The sequence below is a fragment of the Antechinus flavipes genome, chromosome 1, assembly GCF_016432865.1.
Source record: "Antechinus flavipes isolate AdamAnt ecotype Samford, QLD, Australia chromosome 1, AdamAnt_v2, whole genome shotgun sequence".
Taxonomy (NCBI): domain Eukaryota; kingdom Metazoa; phylum Chordata; class Mammalia; order Dasyuromorphia; family Dasyuridae; genus Antechinus; species Antechinus flavipes.
Window position 1 is genome coordinate 673,436,044 of NC_067398.1, and position 19,031 is coordinate 673,455,074.

Below are 19,031 nucleotides of genomic sequence, written 5' to 3' on the forward strand. Positions count from 1 at the left end.
AGCCAATCTGACAGGTGTGTAGTGGTATCTCAGAGTTGTCTTAATTTGCATTTCTCTGATCAATAGTGATTTGGAGCACCTTTTCATATGACTAAAAATAGTTTCAATTTCTTCATCTGAAAATTGTCTGTTTCATATCTTTTGACCATTTATCAATTGGAGAATGGCTTGATTTCTTATAAATTAGAGTTAATTCTCTCTATATATTTTGGAAATGAGGCCTTTATCAGAACCTTTTACTCTAAAAATGTTTTCCCAGTTTATTGCTTCCCTTCTAATCTTGTCTGCATTAGTTTTGTTTGTACAAAAGCTTTTTAACTTGATATAATCAAAATTTTCTATTTTGTAATCAATAATGATCTCACAGATGATTTTTCTTCCTGACTCATTGACTCTCATCATAGTGACCTTAGGTAGGACAATGCAATGGAGTCCTTAATCCTCAGCAAACCAAGTGGTCTTTATTTAACAGAGGGGAGTGTCTGCAATTTGTAAAGGATCTAGCTGAAGTAGAGTTGGACACCCAATGTTCAAAAGCCTTAGGACAATTTTAAGCTATTAAAAATAGATCACTAGAATGTCAGACCTAAGAGGGCCCTTAGAACAAGGGATATCAGAACTGAAAGGGCCCTTAGAACCCAGAATATCAGAGCTGGGAGACTCTTCAAAGGTAGAACATGGGTTTTAAGAATTGGAAGAGATGAAAACCTCTATGAACTGAAACAAAGATACATAAGCAATATTTGGAGACCACCTTGATACAATGACAATATTATAGAGGAAAACAACTTTATTATTCTGATCAGAGCAGTGATCAACCATGAAAGTCCAAAAGCCACTCACCTTCTTCTAGAGTGATGTGGAATTTAGGATGCATAGGAAGGATCTATTTTGACTGTGACCACTGAGGAAGTTTGTTTTGTGAACTATGGAACTATGATGAGGGCCTTATGATTCTATAAAAATTGCTTAATGGGGAGGGCCTAGTGCAAAAAGCAGACTAGTAAATGTATTTTTTTAAGAGTTAGAAGAGACCCTGGAAATTATCTAGTACACAACTCCTTCACTTTAGAATTAATGAAACCAAGACCTAGAGGGAGAAATGATTTATTTATTATTCCATAATGAATTGTTGGCAAAATTGGGACCAGAGTCCACATTCTCCTAACTCGAGCTCTGGGTTCTTTCACATCCTAAGAATTCAGAGCCTGATCCCTTCTTTTTTTCCCTTCCATTTAATAGTATTTTATTTTCTCCAAAATTGCATGTAAAGACAGTCTTAATTTTTATGAAATTTTGAGTTCCAAATTTCCCTCCTTCTCCTTTACTTTCTCTCTCCTCAAGACAGCAAATAATCTAATATAGGTTATATATGTATAATCATGTCATGTTGTGAAAGAAAAATCAGAACAAACGGGAAAAACCACAAGAAAGAAAAAACAACAAAAAAGGTGAAAATAGTATGCTTTGATTCACATTCGGCCTCCATAACTTTTTCTCTGGCTGTGGAATTTTCCATCCCAAATCTCTTGGAATTGTCTTAAATCACTGTATTGCTGAGAAGAACTTAGTCTATCATAGCTGATCATCACATAATCTTGCTGTTAACTCTGTATAATTTTTTCCTGGTTCTGCTCACTTCACTCAGCATCAGTCCATGCAAGTCTTTTCAAGCTTTTCTGAAATCAGCCTTCCAATCATTTCTTAAAGAACAATAGTTTTCCATTACATTCATATACATTCTCCAACTGATGGGTATCCACTCAGTTTCCAGTTCCTTGCCACTACACAAAGGGCCGTCACAAACATTTTTGCACATGTGGGTCCTTTCCCCTTTTTTGTGATCTTTTTGAGAGACAGACCCAGTAGTAATACTGTTCGATTAAAGGGTATGTGTAGTTTTATAGTCCTTTGGCCATAGTTCCAAATTGCTGAGCCCTCTTTTCTTCCCTCATTTGACTTAAAATTGGGGGCCAGAACAGTGTGGGCCACATTTGGGGGGATAATAAAATCTGCTGGAGGTGGGAGTGGGAGATTTATGGGATGCATTTTTAAAATCATTTTTCATACTTAAGGTGAGGAAAGGCTAGTTTTCATTGGGGCCACCCAATCTGAGTGGAACTAAGACATGAACAAGCTTGTAGAAAGAAATGGAGTGGGGGTGGGGTGGGAGGACGTCTACTATGGACTGTTCCCTAACTACTCATTCCACTGAGGAATTTCTCTTTGTAGCTTCTGCAAGAAGAGATGGCGGGATATCCAAGTGGGTGATGTTATCTGTTTGCAGAAAGATGATTTTGTGCCGGTAAGTCAGCATTAGGCCATTGTAAGTTTAGAAGTAATGCCCTGGGTGAACAATCTTAGAAAGCAGGGTCTTCTGCCTGGAAAAAGATTGCCAAGAATTATTTTAGCTATCCTCCTGCCTTTTAATCCCTCTGTGCTCCTTTTGTTGAAGATCACAGTCTACAGGGAGATTTCATGGCCTGGTATGCTAGACAGGTTCCTGACTTTCACTCAGGGCCCCAGGGTTCATCTCTACCTCTGATACAAGGATTCCCTTCCCTTTTTGATCCTCAACTATCTTATCTGTGTAAGGAGGATTATAATAGTTACTTTTATGACTGATAGGAGGAAAGCCCATAGTAAACCCCTACTTGCATGGAGAAATAGGAAATAAGAGTCACTCTTCTGAAATCCAAATCTCATCTTTCCACTTCCCTCCCCCACCCAACTTAGTTTTTGTCACTGTGCTTCCTCAGACCTAACTTCACTTTCTCTTGCTGTAATTCCCTACATCCTTCTTTGTGGGATACCCAAAGGCTGACCTGCTCCTGTTGGCCAGTTCGGAACCTAGCAGCTTGTGCTACGTGGAAACTGCGGACATTGATGGGTGAGGACATCAAGATTTCTAGGACTGAGTGGGAATGTGGAGGGCCAGCAGCAGCAGGAGCACACCTAGAAATTATGGGCCCTCAGGAGATTTGGACAAATGGCTTTTTCCTCTCTCTCCCCCTCCCCATCTTCAATTACCAAATACTCTTTTATAAGAAAGAAAAACAGATAAACAATATTAAGTGAGAAAGCAATCATGACTGAGAGCATATGCAACAATCTGTCCTGGAAGTCCCCTATCTCTTTACCAGGAGAATTGAGCCTTACATCAAAGGAAAGAGATCCTTAGTTTCCAAAGTCTGTGTGTGTGAAACTTAGTGGAGTTAAAATGGACATTTGAGATCACCTAATTTAAGCTCCTCGTTTTGCAGTTGTAGAAACTGAGACTCAGGGTAAAGAGAAGGTTCACATTTAGGAGGGACACATTTCAAATACTTGAAAAATGGTTATGTAGAAAAAAGAATTAGATTAATTTTGTTTGGCCATAGAGAACAGAATAGGATCCATGAATGAAAAGTGTGAAGCAGCATTAGATGTGAGGCTGGTAGAAAAGCAAAACAACTTTCCTAGCAGTTAGAATTATCCTGAAAGTGGAATGGGCTATTTATTTGAGAGGTAGTGAGCTCTCCATCCCTGCAGGTCTTGAAGCACAGCTTGAATGACTTCTCATCAGGTAAATTGCAGACATTTTCAGTCAGAAAGGGATTGGACTGAATGTCCTAGGAAATTCCTTCCAACTTGGAGATTCTCTAATATTCTGAGGTTTAGGTGATTTAACTTAAAATCACAAAGATGACACAAAGTGATAGAGAAAGGATTCAAATCCATTCATCCAATAATATTATTTCTCTTTCCTTTTTAAAAGTAAGTTTTATATCTTTTGTTTTTTATATCAACTCCATTTCCCATTGTATCCCCCTTCTTTCCCAGAGAGCCACTCCTTATAACAAAGAAGAAACAAACAAAAAACCAATTTGACAAAATTAACCAATAAAAATCTAATGTTAAAATATGCAGCATACCATACCCATAGCCCCTCACTTCTGCAAAGATGTGGGAGAGGTACCTTCTCACATCTCTCCTTTGGGGTCAAATTAGATATTATAATTTCTTAGCCTTCAGTTTCAGTTATTTTGTCATTCTTTACACTGATCTTATTGCAATTATTCGTATCTCATCTTCCTGATTCTACCCACTTCACTTTGTATCAACTCATGGAAGTCATCCCATGATTCTCTATGATCATCATTTTCATTATTTCCTATAGCCACCAAGTTCAACAACTTGTTTAACTACCCTTCCCCAACAATGACATTTCCCATCTTTCTGCTTCTTTATGGTTCATGGCTTATATAATACAGAAGTAAGCTTCCTGAGGTCAGATATGGTTATACTTGTTGTCCTTGTCTTCCCACTGCCTGGTACCTAATTGATGTCTGATACTTGCTTACTGAGTGAATGATTGAATGAATCTTGTAAAGATCAGGCTGGAACGATTATCCTCATTTTTACAGATAAAGGAGAAAGAAGAAATGATTTAGCTAAGGTCACACTGCTAGAACGTGTCTAAGTCAGAATTCAAACTCTTGATTCCAATCCCAATGATCTTTACTTTCTGAGCAATATACGCTACATTTAGATTTGTGCTAGGAGAAATAGGGAAGGTGACACAGAAAATAAAGCCTAATCTTTGTCCTCATTGGCTCACAATCTAGTCTGGGGAGTGAACTAGAGACACAGAAAGAGATAATTAACTAATAACTCCCATTTATATAAAAATATTTATTTATAAGAATAAAAATATCAACTTTTACAAACCATTTTCCTTTCAAAAATCTTATGGGGGGTATTGTCCCCATTTGACTGATGTGGAAATTGTGGTTCAGCAAGTTGAATGGAATGCCTGGGGTCACTCAGCTGCTAAGGGTCAGAGTTCAAAGGCTAAATGAGGTCTTCTGCATCTTCTTGCTGCCTGGCTCCCATTTGATAGACCTGGGTAGTTTACAAGGTGACAGTCTGCTGAAGTAAATTCTGTGAACATTCTAATCAGCATCACTAAGGTTCAGAGCAGGCACTTACCCTGATCGATGATTTGGTGATGAGAAAAGATTTCGAGCAGTTTCTCTGACCTCTAGGATTCTTGAACAAATAACAAAGTAAGGAATGCTAGAGTTAGAACTGGAAGAGAGTTCAAAGATCATCTACTGCAGCCTTTAGCCTCTTGCCCCATTTTATAAATAGGACCAGATGGTTAAATGACTTGCCCAAGTTCATTTGGTAAGTTATTAAGTGGCAGACTTAAGATTTAAGCCCAGGTCCTTTAGCTCTAAATCCATTACTCTATAGTAAAAAAAGCCTGCTAAAGACTTTAGATTAAAAAGCCAAGGTCTCCCACTATATCCAGGGCCTTCTCCAGTCATCCCGATCTATATCTGGCCACCGGACCCAGATGGCTCTAGAAGGGAAAGTGAGGTAGGTGACCTTGCAGAGCCCCCTCTCACTTAAATCCAGTTCATTTGCATGTCATGGCATCATCTCCCTGATGTCATGGTCTTCTTCAAGAACATAGGAGATACAACAGTAGGAAAAACCTCCCTTTGAGAGTCACAGGATCTAGAACCTAGTTTCAGTTCTGGTATGTTTCTAAAGAAATTGTTGGTGGATTGTCGATGTAAGTGTGTGTGTGTGTGTGTGTGTGTGTGTGTGTGTGTGTGTGATATTCTCTGAGGTTTAGTGCTTCCCAATCTGGGGAACCTACCTCATGGTTGCCCTATCCCTGTCTTGTTGCCAGAGAAACCAATCTGAAGTTCCGCCAAGCCCCGATCATCACCCATAAAGAGCTGGTCAACACGAACAAGATGGCAGCCTTTGATGGTGAGCTGTTGCTAAAGAACCATAAACATCAGTGGAAGGACTGTGTATGCTTCTTGCCCCTAGCAGGCATGGCATCCAAGACAGGATTACCAAGGAGAGGAAACTGATCATTCCCACCCTCTTCTAAACTGAATCCCCTTCTTGCTCTCTGGCATTCTCTCTCCTGTCCACCTACCAAATTCTGTTGTATGATTTTCAAATCCCTTAGCTTCTCCAGACTTCAGATTACTCTTCTATAAAGTGGAGGAGTTAGAGCAGCTAATCTCCCAACTATTTTCCAGTTTTCATGATCTCTATTCTCTGATCAGCTTTCAGCTCTGCTTTCCTATGTTCAGTATTCTTGGGATTCTTCCAGCTTATCTTATCTCTTTCCTTTCATTCTCTGAAAAAGTCTCAGTTATTCTCTTTTCTCTCTTCATTCACTTCTTAAACCTTTGCACTCTAACCTCAAATCTTATCGTTTAACTTGAAAACATTCTCTTCAAAGATATGAATGATTAATTGTCAAATCATGGGAGCTTTTGTCGGTTCTTATCCCTCTTGACCTCTTGGTTGCATTTGGCAACTGTTAATCTTTCTCCCTCTTTTCCTCCCTTTCTCTTCCTCTTTTCTCAGGCCCAATACACCTTTCACTGTACCACTATCTACCTAAATAACACCTCTTCACTGCTCTGTCATGTCTTCTTTCCTTGTATTCTCTCACACGATGACCTTCTCAGCTCCCATGGATTCAATTATCATCTCTGTGCTGACACTTCTCATATCTATTTATCCAGTCCTGGTCTTTCTCCTGAGTTCTATTCCTGAATCACCAGCTGCCTCTGGATATTTCTAACTAAGCATCTCAATCTCAAATTTCCAAAACAGGAATTTAGCAATTCCTCCCTTCCCTATCCCAACCCTGATCCTTTTTTACTTCCATCACAAAACTCATCCTTTGCTCCTCCCTTTCAATCACCTTGCTCATCCAATGAGTCTCTAAGTCAGCTTGTTGTAGCAGCCTCCTAATTGGTCTCCCTACCTCCATTCTTTTCCTTCCTACTTTTTACATGATTGCTAAGTTAATATTCCTAACCTGACCAAGCTTCTTTCTTACTCAGTAAACACCACTGTTTCCTTCTTGTCCCTAGAATCAAACTGTTTGAAATTTAAATTCCTTTATCATTTGGGTTCCAGCCTACTTTTTTTTTTTTTTTTTTTTTTTGAGGCATTCTGGGTTAAGTGACTTGTCCAGGGTCACACAGCTATTAAGTATCTGAGGCCACGTTTGAACTCAGGTCCTACAGACTCCAGGGCCACTGCATCATCCAGCTGCTGAGACTTCTCTGAGATTCTGTTCAAGTATCCCCTTCTACATGAAGCCTTTTCTGATTTCCCAAGCTGCTAATGTGGAATTCCTTCCTGCACCAATTATATTGAGTTGGTCAATATTTTGTGGATGCTTATAAGCCTGTGCTTTGTTTACCCAGGTAGGATAAAAGCTGCTTGAGGCCTGGCCAGGACTTTTTCATTTTTATGCCCTCACACTATACAGAGAGGAGAGAGTTAACAAACTCTGATTGACTGATTCATCCAATGGAGGTTTCAATCCAACCTTAGATATGCTATGTGACCCTGGACAAGATATTTAAGTTCTGTTTGACTCAGTTTCTTCATTGGTAAAATGGAAATAATAATACTCATCTCTCAGAGTTGTTACAAGGATCAAATGAGATTATAATTGTAAATCATTTAGCAAGGTGCCTGGCACATATTAGGTGCTATGTTAATGTTAGCTATTATTATTGTTTTTTAAAAATTAATTGTTCAACTTTTTCTGGTTATACATATATATTAACTTTTTAATACAAATTTCTTTTTTTTTGAAGCATGCTATTTTTATTTATATTTTGTGTTTTTAATCATTTTACTGTTTACAGTTATTTTATTTTAAAATAATAGCTTTTTTTTTCAAAATATATGCAAAAGTAGTTTTTAAACATCCATCCTTGCAAAATCTTATGTTCCAAATTTTTCTCCCTCCCTTCCCCTTACTCCTTCCCTTAATCCAATATATGTTAAACCTGTTCAGTTCTTCTATGCATATTTCCACATTTATCATGCTGCACAAGAAAAATCAGATCAAAAGAGAAAAAATGAGAAAAAGAAGAGAAGCAAGCAAATAACAACAAAAATGATGAAAATACTATATTGTGGTCTACATTCAGTCCCCATGGTCCTCTCTCTGGGTGCAACTGGCTCTCTCTATCACAAGTCTATTGGAATTGACCTGAGTCACCTCATTGTTGAAAAGAGCCATATCCATTAGAGTTGATCATCACATAATCTTGTTCCTGAATACACATCTCTTTATGCATCATATTGGGAGAGAAAAATCAGAACAAAAGGGAAAAACCATTGTAGAAAAAAACAACAGAAAAAAAGTTAGCATAGCATGTGTTGATTTACACTTACTCTCCATAGTTCTTTTTCTGAATTCAGATGTATTTTCTATCTAGAGTTTATTGGGCTTGCCTTGGATATTAATATTGTTGTTAATTGATTTTCTCTCTCTAATAACCCTTTCAGCACTGGTATTCTGTGCTCGAAGGGCCATGACATTCTAGTTCGGAGGCTTTGGTTTACAATTTGTCATACCTAGCTTCTTCATTTTGAGTGTCTGTGCCTGGATTTGAATCCAGGTTTTCCTGACTCCAGACTCAGAGTTCTTTTCTACTTCCAGACCAACCATCCTCCTTCACCTCCTCACTTATCTCTGACTGTCTTGGGGTCAGGACCCTTGGATTCAGATTCCCAGCTGTGCACTTTGCCAGGTGACCTCAGGCTACTCAAAAATTTTTTATCTCCTTGAACCCAAAAATCTGTAAAATGAGAAGAATGTCTCATACTACTTACCTCATGCAGTCACTGTAAGGATTAAATGTAAATTTTAAAAGGACTATAGAATTAATATTATTAATTAGTATTATCATCATATATTATATATCAATAAATATGATTATCATCATTACTGAGAACATGATATATTGGATAGAAAGCTGGCCTTCACAGCTGTGAAATCATGTCTCACCTCTGACATACACAGGTTATGTGACTTTGGATAAGACTTTTTACCTCTCAGGGCTCTAGACACCTCATTAAAAACTTAAATTACAGAAAGAGTGGTGGCCAGAATTAGTAAAAGGAATTTCCTCCTCTGGAAGTCCCATATAGCAGGCCTTATCCTATTAATATTATTGTTGTTAGTATAGATTTGGACAAGATAGGTAAAGGATTCCCCAAGGCCCCCAGGAATTAGGACCTAAGGACCGTATCTTCCCCATCAAAACTCACTGAGCTGATCTGAGCTCAGAGCTCGGCTGGCTTGAAGCTCCATGTTTGTTGATACAACAGGGATCGTGGTGTGTGAGGAGCCCAATAGTCGGATGCACACATTTGTGGGGACATTGGAGTGGAAGGGAGAGAAGCATTCCCTGGACAGCGAGAAGATTCTCTTGAGAGGTTGCAAGATCCGCAATACTGACATCTGTTATGGCCTGGTCATCTATGCAGGTGAGTCCTGGCAGCCTGGGGTCTCTGCTGCATCCTGGATCCTGCTGAAGGAGATGTGGCACTGGAGTCGGGGGGGGGGGGGGAGAGAAAGGCAGTGGGGAAAGAATCCCAGAAGTTTGGGAGCCTTAGCCAGGCTCTCCCTGTAAACTGAAACAATGCCCTTCTTCTCTAGGTATGGGGCTTCCTAATCATGGGGTCAGACTAGGTGGTCTTGAAGAATGCTCCTGACTATAAAGCTTTCTGTTCTATATTCTAAGGGCCCTCCCAACTCTGACACCCTGGGTTCTAGGGGCTCTCCCAGCCCTGACCTCCTGTGCCCTAAGGGCCCTCCCAGCTCTGACCTCCTGGGTTCTAAGGGCTCTCCCAGCTCTGACATCCTGGGTTCTAAGGGCCCTCCCAGCTCTGACCTTCTGGGTTCTTAGGGCCTTCCCACTCTGACATCCTGGGTTCTAAGGGTCCTCCCAGCTCTGACCTCCTGGGTTCTTAGGAACTTCCCACTCTGGTAAACTGGGTTCCTAAGGGCCTTCCCAGCTCTAACATCCTGAGTTCTAAGGGCCCTCCCAGCTCTGATCTCCTGGGTTCTAAGGGCCTTCCCACTCTGACATCCTGGGTTCTAAGGGCCCTCCCAGCTCTGACCTTCTGGGTTCTTAGGGCCTTCCCACTCTGACATCCTGGGTTCTAAGGGTCCTCCCAGCTCTGACCTCCTGGGTTCTTAGGAACTTCCCACTCTGATAAACTGGGTTCCTAAGGGCCTTCCCAGCTCTAACATCCTGAGTTCTAAGGACCCTCCCAGCTCTGACATCCTGAGTTCTAAGGGCCCTCCCAGCTCTGACATCCAGTTTTTAAAGATCCTCCCAACCCAAGCCCTATTCTAAGGGCCCTTCCAGCTCAGACATTCCATAATTCTATGGCATTAATGAAGTAGCTACTTAACAATAGTTAGAAACTGGCCAGCTCCTTTCCCATGTTTTCCCACCAGGTTTTGATTCTAAGATCATGAAGAACAGTGGGAAAATCAAGCTGAAGAGGACCAAGCTGGACCGGCTGATGAACAAACTTGTCATTATTGTGAGTGGTGTTAGTTGCTTGACTGGACCCCCAACCTTCTTCTCTTACCCCCACCCCTACCCCCGTTCCCCAGAGTCATTTGAGGAGTCTCAGAGGGGATGAGAAAAACCTGAAGAAGAACTGAATTCTAGTTCCCATTCTTACTGACTCATCATGTGGCCCTGGGGAGGAAGTAATTTCCCTTTTGAATTTCCACTTCGATGAAATGTGGAGATTGCACAAGATGATTTCTAAGGCCCTGACCAGCATGATTGCACCCCAGGATTTTTGATCCTGTCTCCTCTGTAGCCCACCCCTCCCCCATCCCCCCAGGGTGAGCCTCATATTTCTTGGGGTCTTGGCTAGGTGACCCTTGTCCTGTTGGCCTTGGCACTAAGTGGTGACTCAGATTAGTGACCAGACAGACCTGCTGGGGTGGGGTGGATGATATGTTCATAGTCACAGCCTTAGATAATAGGAGGAAGTCCAGGAAACCAGGTGGAGCATCAGGACTTTCGGAAAATAGGAAGCAGGTGGGCATTCAAACAAGCAAAGATTTGGCATCCTGCAGGCTCAGCAGGTGTGTCCTGACGGGTAGACCGAGCCTGGCTTTGGGACATGTAGGAGCGGGCCGAGAAGGTTGGCTAATGAGTCACCCAAGGCTCTCCCACTGAGGTACTTTTTTTTTTTTAAACCACAATGCAAACTCTAATAGAAGTTCAATGGGACCTGTGATTCAAATAAGATGTAACATAAAAATTGATCTCACAGACTTAGGGATATAGCTCAGGGAAAAGTTCTACTTGGCCAAATTTCTCATGTTACTTTGTATCCAAAGGAGTTCCAACTCTCTCAGGAGAAACATTATTTCACATTTGTTTCCCTCTGGGGCCAACCACCACACTTTGCAATTAGTCAGTGATTAAAAGTATTTGTTGAGTTAAAGTTGAAGGAAAGTGGACTGGATAAGAGTAGAATTGAGTGGAGATAATGTAAGATAATAGCTATTTATCTATTTTACACTTTATCAGAGATAATGTAGAGTTAAGTCAATTTGGAGCTGTTCAAATGACAAAACCCAAAGATAGGCAATAATGGGTCAATGTCAACTTAGGAGAAAGTGTCTTTTAGGGGATGTCCCAGGGATCTGCCCTTAATCTTGTACTGCCCACATCCAATGACTTGGATAAAAACTTGGATGGCATACTTAAAAATATTTGTTGAGTTAAAGTTGGACATTTCTAAAATATATAGAGAATTGACTCCAATTTATGAGTCCAAGCTATTCTCCAATTGATAAATGGTCAAAGGGTATGAAGAGACGATTTTCAGATGAAGAAATGGAAACTATTTCTAATCAGATGAGTTAAAGGTGAAGGAATGTGGACTGCATAAGAGTAGAATTGAGTGAAGATAGGAGCGATTTATCTATTTAACATTTTATTTTATTTTTATTATAGCTTTTTATTTACTAAACATATGCCTGGATAATTTTTCAACATTGACCTTTGCAAAACTTTCTGTTCCAAATTTTTCCCTCCTTCCCCTCATCCCCTCCCCTGCATGACAAGCAGTCCAATACATGTTAAATATGTATTTAATATTTTATCAGAGGAAATTTGGAGCTGTTCAAATGACAAGACCCAAAGCGTCAACTTAGGAGGAAGTGCCTTTTGTGAGGATCTGTCCTCAATCTTGTACTGCCCAACATCCAATGACTTAGATAAAGATTTGGATGGTGTACTTCTCAAATGGAAAAGTGGGAAAGCCAGCTGGCATTATTGAATGATAAAGTCTGGCTCCCCAGAGACTAGAACAACAGGTCAATCTGATCAAATCAAATAAAGACAGGTAAATTCTTTCATTGGGCTTCAGAAAAATCAGTTTCACATGAAGGAAGTATCATGAGACAACAGTTTTTGTGAAAAAGATCTGGGGGTTTCAGTGGGCTGCAGGCTTGCTCTGACTCCATAGATCTAGCTGCTAAAAAGTCAATGTGATCTTGGGCTGAATTAAAGGAGATATGGTGTCCAGATTGAAGAAGGTCTTGTTCAAGTTTATCTGGAGTGTTGAATTCAGTCTTGGGTGATACATTTTAGGAAAGACTGAGAAGCTAAATGGAGAGAACAGTAATTATCATGGGATCTAGGAAAAGGCAAGCAGGAAAGGGACTAGAGGCTATGCCAGAAGAGGATTGATTAGTGTGAAGAATGGAAAAATTAGGATAGACATCACCACTAATTTCAAGTATTTGAAGCCCTCTCATGTGGAAGATGGATTAGCCTTGTTCTTCTTGGTGCTGGGGGTAGAACAGGTGGCACTGAGTGGAAGATGTAGGATTTTAGGCTCCTGTAAACCGACATTTGAGAGGCATCCTAAGGTTCTGTCAGACCCAGATGCAGGTCTCATATTTGATATGTCCTGGCTGTGGGATTCTGGGCACCTAGTGTCTTTGGCAACTCTGTGAGGTGCTACGTATTGCTGGAGGGAGCTTCTTTACTGGGAATTCTCTGACTCGATAAACAGTTCTGGAATGGGAGTGAAACAGAAATACTCAGATCTATGAAATCTGGCTCATAAACCAGTTATTCTCCCAACACAGACAATTAGTTCTCCAAGCAGAAATTGGAGGATTACATGGTGAACTAATGTCCCATCTCCCATTTTACATTTTACAAATGAGGAAGCTGTGGTCCATAGAGGTAGAAATGATTTTGCTGAAGATTACACAGGTGACAGGATGGGATAGTAGAGGAATTCCAGTATAGGGGAAAGAGCCCTGATTTTGATAGCAGATTGTGAGTTCAAATCCCTCTTTGGTTAAAATCACTTGTTTATCACCATGGGACCTAGTTACTTTGGCAACCAGATGAATAGCGGATAGTGTTGGCCTTGGTGCTCCGATTCAACTCCAGTCACTTGCTGGTTGTGTGCACCTGGAAAGGGAGCTTAACTTCTTTCAGCCTTGGTTTTCTCCTCTCTAAAATGGGCATTATAATAATAATACTTTCCTCCCAGAGTTTTTGTGAGAATCAAATGAGATAATATATATAACTAAGGCTTTGAAAACCTAAAAAGTGCTTTATAAATGCATTCTTGTTTTTCTTCCTCCTCCTCTTTTTCTATTTCTTTCCTTCCTGGTATTCTGGAATGCTGGGGGATTCTTCAAACAGCTTGTCAGTGTTGGGGAGGTCTTGATACCAGCGATCAAGACCTCAAAGTCAGAAATTATGTCACTCTGGAGCTTGAACAGGCAGGGAGAACTAATTAATCAAGTCTGACAAGGAAGGAGGGGATTTAGTCAAGGTACCAAAGAGAAAACTTCAGTTACTTGAACTGAGACCACTTTGTAAACCCTGATGTGCTATCAACATGCCAAGGCCAGCTATGATGGTGGCTATTCCAAAGGTCCTGGGACAGACCCATGAACTTTTCCCATCACTCTCCCCCAAGCAATCTAGAACACTGGGGCTCCCTCTTCCCTTTCTAGAGTACTTATGGCTCTACTCCTTCTAGAACACTCATGACCTCCCTATTTTTAGACTACCTATGGCTCCCCCTTCTAGAACACCCGTTGCTCCCTCTCCCCCACTTCATTCTCTAGCCATCCTGATGCCTGCTGTCTCCTTCCACAGATATTCCTGATGTTGGTGGTAATCTCTTTTTGCATGGCGGTGGCCTATGGCTTCCTAGTGGTGGATTTCCAGACCAAGCACAGCTACCTGTCTGCCTTCTACAGCAAATCATCTGTAGCTAATGAGGCTTTCCTTATCTTCTGGGGTTTCATGATCCTGCTCAGCATCATTGTGCCAATGTCCCTCTATATCACGTAAGCTAATGAGAAAGGTTATGGAGGGCTGGGAGGATGACATGTGGGCAGGTGAGGAAGCTGGGGCCCAGGGAAGGAAAGTAGCTGCAAAATGAGATTATTGAGATCATGGAATCTCAGCTTGGAAGACTACTAAGAAGACACTTAATCTAATGTGTGTTTGATCAGGACTTCCTTGTACATCAGCCTAGCAATTGGCTGCCCAGCCTTGATTTAAAGATCAGAAGAGATCAGAGCTGGGAGGGCCCTTAGAGCCCAGGATGTCAGAGCTGGGAGGGCCCTTAGAACCCAGGGGGTCAGAGCTGGGAGGGCCCTTAGAACCCAGGAGGTTGGAAGGGCCCTTAGAATTCAAGGTCCAGAGTGGGATAGTTAATAATAATAGCTAGTTAATAGGTTAGAACATGTCACTTCTTTGCTCAAAAATCTTTAGTGCATTCCTTCTGGTTCCAGAATAAAATGTAATCTGTTTAAATCCTCATTTCAAGCCCTCCAACATCTGGCTCCCACTTATTTTTTCAAACTTTTTACTCCTTTTCATTCATTCCTTATTCTGGCCACACTGCCCTTGACCTTGCCATGCCATTTCCCACCTCTGTACCTTTGTACAGTGTGTCTCCATCTGGAATGCTTTTGTTGCTCCACTTACCTCTTGATCATCCACGAAGGAGTGTTTTTGAGTTGAAATGAATGGGGCCAGAATTAATCTCTGGGATTAATTTCCTGATTTTTCAGGCCTCTGGTTTTCCCTCTACAATGTTATAGAAAAATTAGCCTTGTGCCTGGCACATAGTATTGGCTATAATGAATGCTTAAAATAATGATCATCATCATTATTATTATATTCTCACAATACTCCTGGAAGGTATAACTTATATGGCTGCAAGCAACTTTATAGTTAAGGAAAAGGGATCACACAGCTTTTAAGTGTCTGAGTCCAAATTTGAAATCATGTCATAGTGACCAGGCACGGTGCCTTATTCATCTATATAAGATTTTAAAACAACAATAACAATATTATCACAATAATATTATGTATAATTGTATAGTATATTAATAAAATATATGTTCTAATATTATACATCATATTAATATTATAATAGTAACATAATAATATTTATGTATATATACATAATACACATAGTTTACTATGTGCCAAGCACGTTACAATTATCATTTCATTTGATCCTCATAACAATCCTGGGAAGTTGGTGCTGTAATTATCCTCATTTTACAGAGGAAAAAATGGAGGCAAATAGTGATTCAGTGACTTGCCCAGGATCTCACAGCAAATGTCTGAGCCTTTATTTAAACTCAGCTTCTCTTAACTCCAAACCTAAAATAAGTATTTGAACAAATTTGTTTAATGTTCTAATAACTTTTTGGTAGGGTATAATGGGTGTCCTATTGTTTGCTTTCTCAATGGGTGGTTGCTTTCTCAAATAAATGTCTGAAATTAATTAACTAATTAAAATTGGTGGGGAAAGTGTTATGGATCCATGGTTTCATTAATGCAAAGAACTCTGGATATGGCAGATTCCACCAGGGAGGGTGATCTCAAGTGTCTTTGGGCAATTTTTATTTTCAAAATACATGCAAAGGTAGTTTTGAACATTCACCCTTGCAAAATCTTGTGCTCCAAATTTTTCTCCCTCCTTTCCCCCCATCCCTCTTCCCTATGCAGCAAGTAATTCAATATAGGTTAAACATGTGCAGTTCTATTAAATATATTTCTATATTTACCATACAGCACAAGAAAAATCAGATCAAAAATGAAAAAAAAAAAGAAGAAAGGAAAAAAGCAAGCAAACAACAACTACAAATGGCCTCTAGTTTTGAGAGTGCCCATGCATAGTATGAGTCTCTCCTTCTGCCCCATTTGATGCCTCTGTGGTTCTGCCCTGTCCTATCAGGGCACAAGACTAGTGTGAGGGAGGTATGAGAGCACCAAGCTTGGAATCAGAAAAAACTTAAGTTCCAGTTTTTGTATTTATATCTTTATGAACAGCAGAGTAGATTTGAAGTATTTTTGTAGGCTTCAAAGTACTATATAAATGCCATTATTATGGCTAATAATTATTATCCATCTCAAATATCTACTTGATATCTTTGATATCTTGATATCATCTTTTTGTTGTGAGAAAAGTACTTTGTAAACCTTGAAATGCTATAGCAATGAAGAACATTCATTATTCATAATACTAATTATTAGTATTCCAAGACATGTTGGGTAGGGATATGCCTCTAACTTTTTCTTCCCGAGGCATGGCTCCAGATACTGTGCCATCAAATTCAGTCCCTACCCAGGCTTTTAATAGTTGTCCCTTGTCTCATCCCTTGCAGTTTTGAGTTTATCTACCTGGTTAATAGCTGCTTCATCAACTGGGACATGGAGATGTACTATCCCCCCCGGAACATGCCGGCCAATGCCCGGAGTACCAGTCTCAATGACCAGCTGGGACAAATTGAGTACATCTTCTCCGACAAGACAGGGACCCTGACCCAGAACATCATGACCTTCAAGAAATGCTGCATCAATGGGCTGATTTATGGTGACTGCCCTACAGGGATACCATTTCCTCTCTCCCTCTCCCAGCCTGAGTTAGGCCCTCCTACCTAGCCCCCCAGACTCTATTGCCTACCCTGCCTAGACCCTCCAGGATATATATGGGTCCAGGTCCCATTGGGAACCTTAGACCCTATCCTTGGAAGCAGTAAAATAACCTGGGTGACTACTGTTAAAGGATCTGAATTCAGCAAGACCTCGTGTTCAAAAATTTTCTCAGTTATTAGTTAATCTTGTGACCGTGAGTAAATCCTTCACTTCCTCTTGCCTCAGTTTCCTCGTCTGTAAAATAAGGATAATTGCATTTGCCTCTCAGGTTTGTTGTGAGGATTAAGTGAGGTGCTATATGTAAAGGGATTTGCAAACCTGTAAGCTATGTATAAACTTTACCTTTCAGTAATATTAGAGAAGAGGCTATTCTAAATCTGTCTTACAGGGATCACTGGATCTCCAACCATTCCACAGTAATCTTATGTTCCTCTCCACACACCAGACCCATCCACTCCCTGTCCACCCTAGAGCACCTGAGGCTCCCCATAACTTCTCAAGTTGATTGTACTGAACCGCATCCCTCCCGCTGCCACATTGACTTAGGAAATCAAACTCTTAGAGCCAGAAAGGATGGTCAAATTAAAAGGTCTGTGAATTTGGATGGGAGGAAAATGACATCTTTCTTTCAATATAATTGGTTTTCTTTGTAATCTATTGATTTTTATCCTGTGCATTTGAAACTATTGCACCAAGGTGGAGTTCAGAGGCTTCAAGAAGCCTGCCGAAGGGTGCCCAAAAGGGAAAAAGCATTTATTAAACACCTCCTGTGCATCAGGCACTGTGCTAGGCACCTTACAAATATCTCATTTGATCCTCACAGTAGCCCCGGAAGATAAGTGCTATTATGATCACCATTTTACAGCTGAGGAAAAGGAGGGTAATGGCAGTTGAGTTGACTTGTTCAAGCTCACATAGTTATTAAGAATGTGAGGTAAAATTTGAACTCAGGACTTCCTGACTCCAGGCCCAGTGCTCTATGTGCTATGGTGCCCCTTCAGAGACTTTGATCTAGGTCAGGCCCTAATTTCTCAGAGAAGAAAATGGAAATACTAACTAGGGACTTGTCCAAGGTCATACACTGAGTCAGTGGCAGATCCCAGCATCTAATTCTGATCAATTCTGGTATAGAGTCTTTTTAGCTCCTCCCATCTGGCTAAAGTTGTTTTTCCTTATTACTTACCTAGCTCCTTTAAGAAAGGGAATGAGGGGGTAAGACACCCCCCCCCCCTCCCATATCTGAGTCCTCTCCTTGAAAGCAAAGGACTGAAGCTGTATTTCTTGTTTAGGTACAGATGGAAGTAATGAGGAAGGCCTGAAGGTAAGTCTGATCTTGGTCTGGGCCCAGAACCAAGGGTTGCGATCGTGAGTAGGAAGTGGGATTTCCAAGATGGGGAAATGTTCACCCAGCCATAGCATCCTAGAATATCAGAGTTAGAAGGGTCCTTAGGACATAGAATGACAGAGCTGGAAAGGCCCTTAGAACCTAGGGATGTCAGAATGAGAAGTGCTTTTAGAACCCAGGATATCAGAGCTGGGAGAGCCCTTAGAACATGGGTTGTTAGAGTTAAAAGGAGACATACAATAAAATATCAGAACTGGGAAGAAATTTAGAATATAATTAAATGTCAGAGTTGATGGTGGCTCTTAGCATATAAAATATTAGAGCTGAGAGGGTGCTCAGAACACAAAATATCACATGAATGGGCCATTAGAATGTTGGACATCAGAGCAGGGACCTTAGAATAGACCTTAGAACTTAAAACATAGGATGTTAGATCTAAGAGAGTTTTTAGAACATATAACACAAGTTTCTCAGAACCAAAAGGGCTCTTTAAGAATCATGTGGAGAATAGCATGGATAAAAGGAGAGGGCATGGAGATGCATGAGCACTAGCCATGTCTAGAGGATGGTCTTGTCTAGTGGGACCCAAGAATTCTTGTTCAAATATAAAGTAATGCTAAATTTCTTCACCTTTCCCATCCTTTGATCAATAATAGATAGATGGCATCAATTCTCCTTTAGGTAATTGCCTAATGGGAAATGTCTTGTCCTGAAACCAAAAATTATTTTCTTTAAAAAATATTCTTTAATTCAGGTTGATCTGCCCTGTTGGGCTTTTTGGGTGAAGTGTTCTTCTTTTTCTGCATTTTCTCCCTTTTCCTGGGCTCTTTGGCTTATCAAATTTATTTTGGCCATGGAAGTTATAGAATAAAGTAAATAAA

The 19,031-nt window shown here is 40.4% G+C and overlaps 1 protein-coding gene across 1 annotated transcript in view; it reads left to right on the forward strand.

The window, feature by feature from the left end:
* Positions 1-19,031, forward strand: part of ATP8B3 (ATPase phospholipid transporting 8B3) — a 96,898-nt gene that overhangs the window by 37,728 nt on the left and 40,139 nt on the right. The window contains exons 7-14 of the mRNA XM_051972268.1: positions 2,233-2,305; positions 2,820-2,890; positions 5,684-5,766; positions 9,160-9,318; positions 10,298-10,386; positions 14,001-14,194; positions 16,535-16,743; positions 18,095-18,126. Of these exons, the coding sequence (XP_051828228.1) occupies positions 2,233-2,305; positions 2,820-2,890; positions 5,684-5,766; positions 9,160-9,318; positions 10,298-10,386; positions 14,001-14,194; positions 16,535-16,743; positions 18,095-18,126 (910 nt within the window). The remainder of the gene's footprint in view (positions 1-2,232; positions 2,306-2,819; positions 2,891-5,683; positions 5,767-9,159; positions 9,319-10,297; positions 10,387-14,000; positions 14,195-16,534; positions 16,744-18,094; positions 18,127-19,031) is intronic.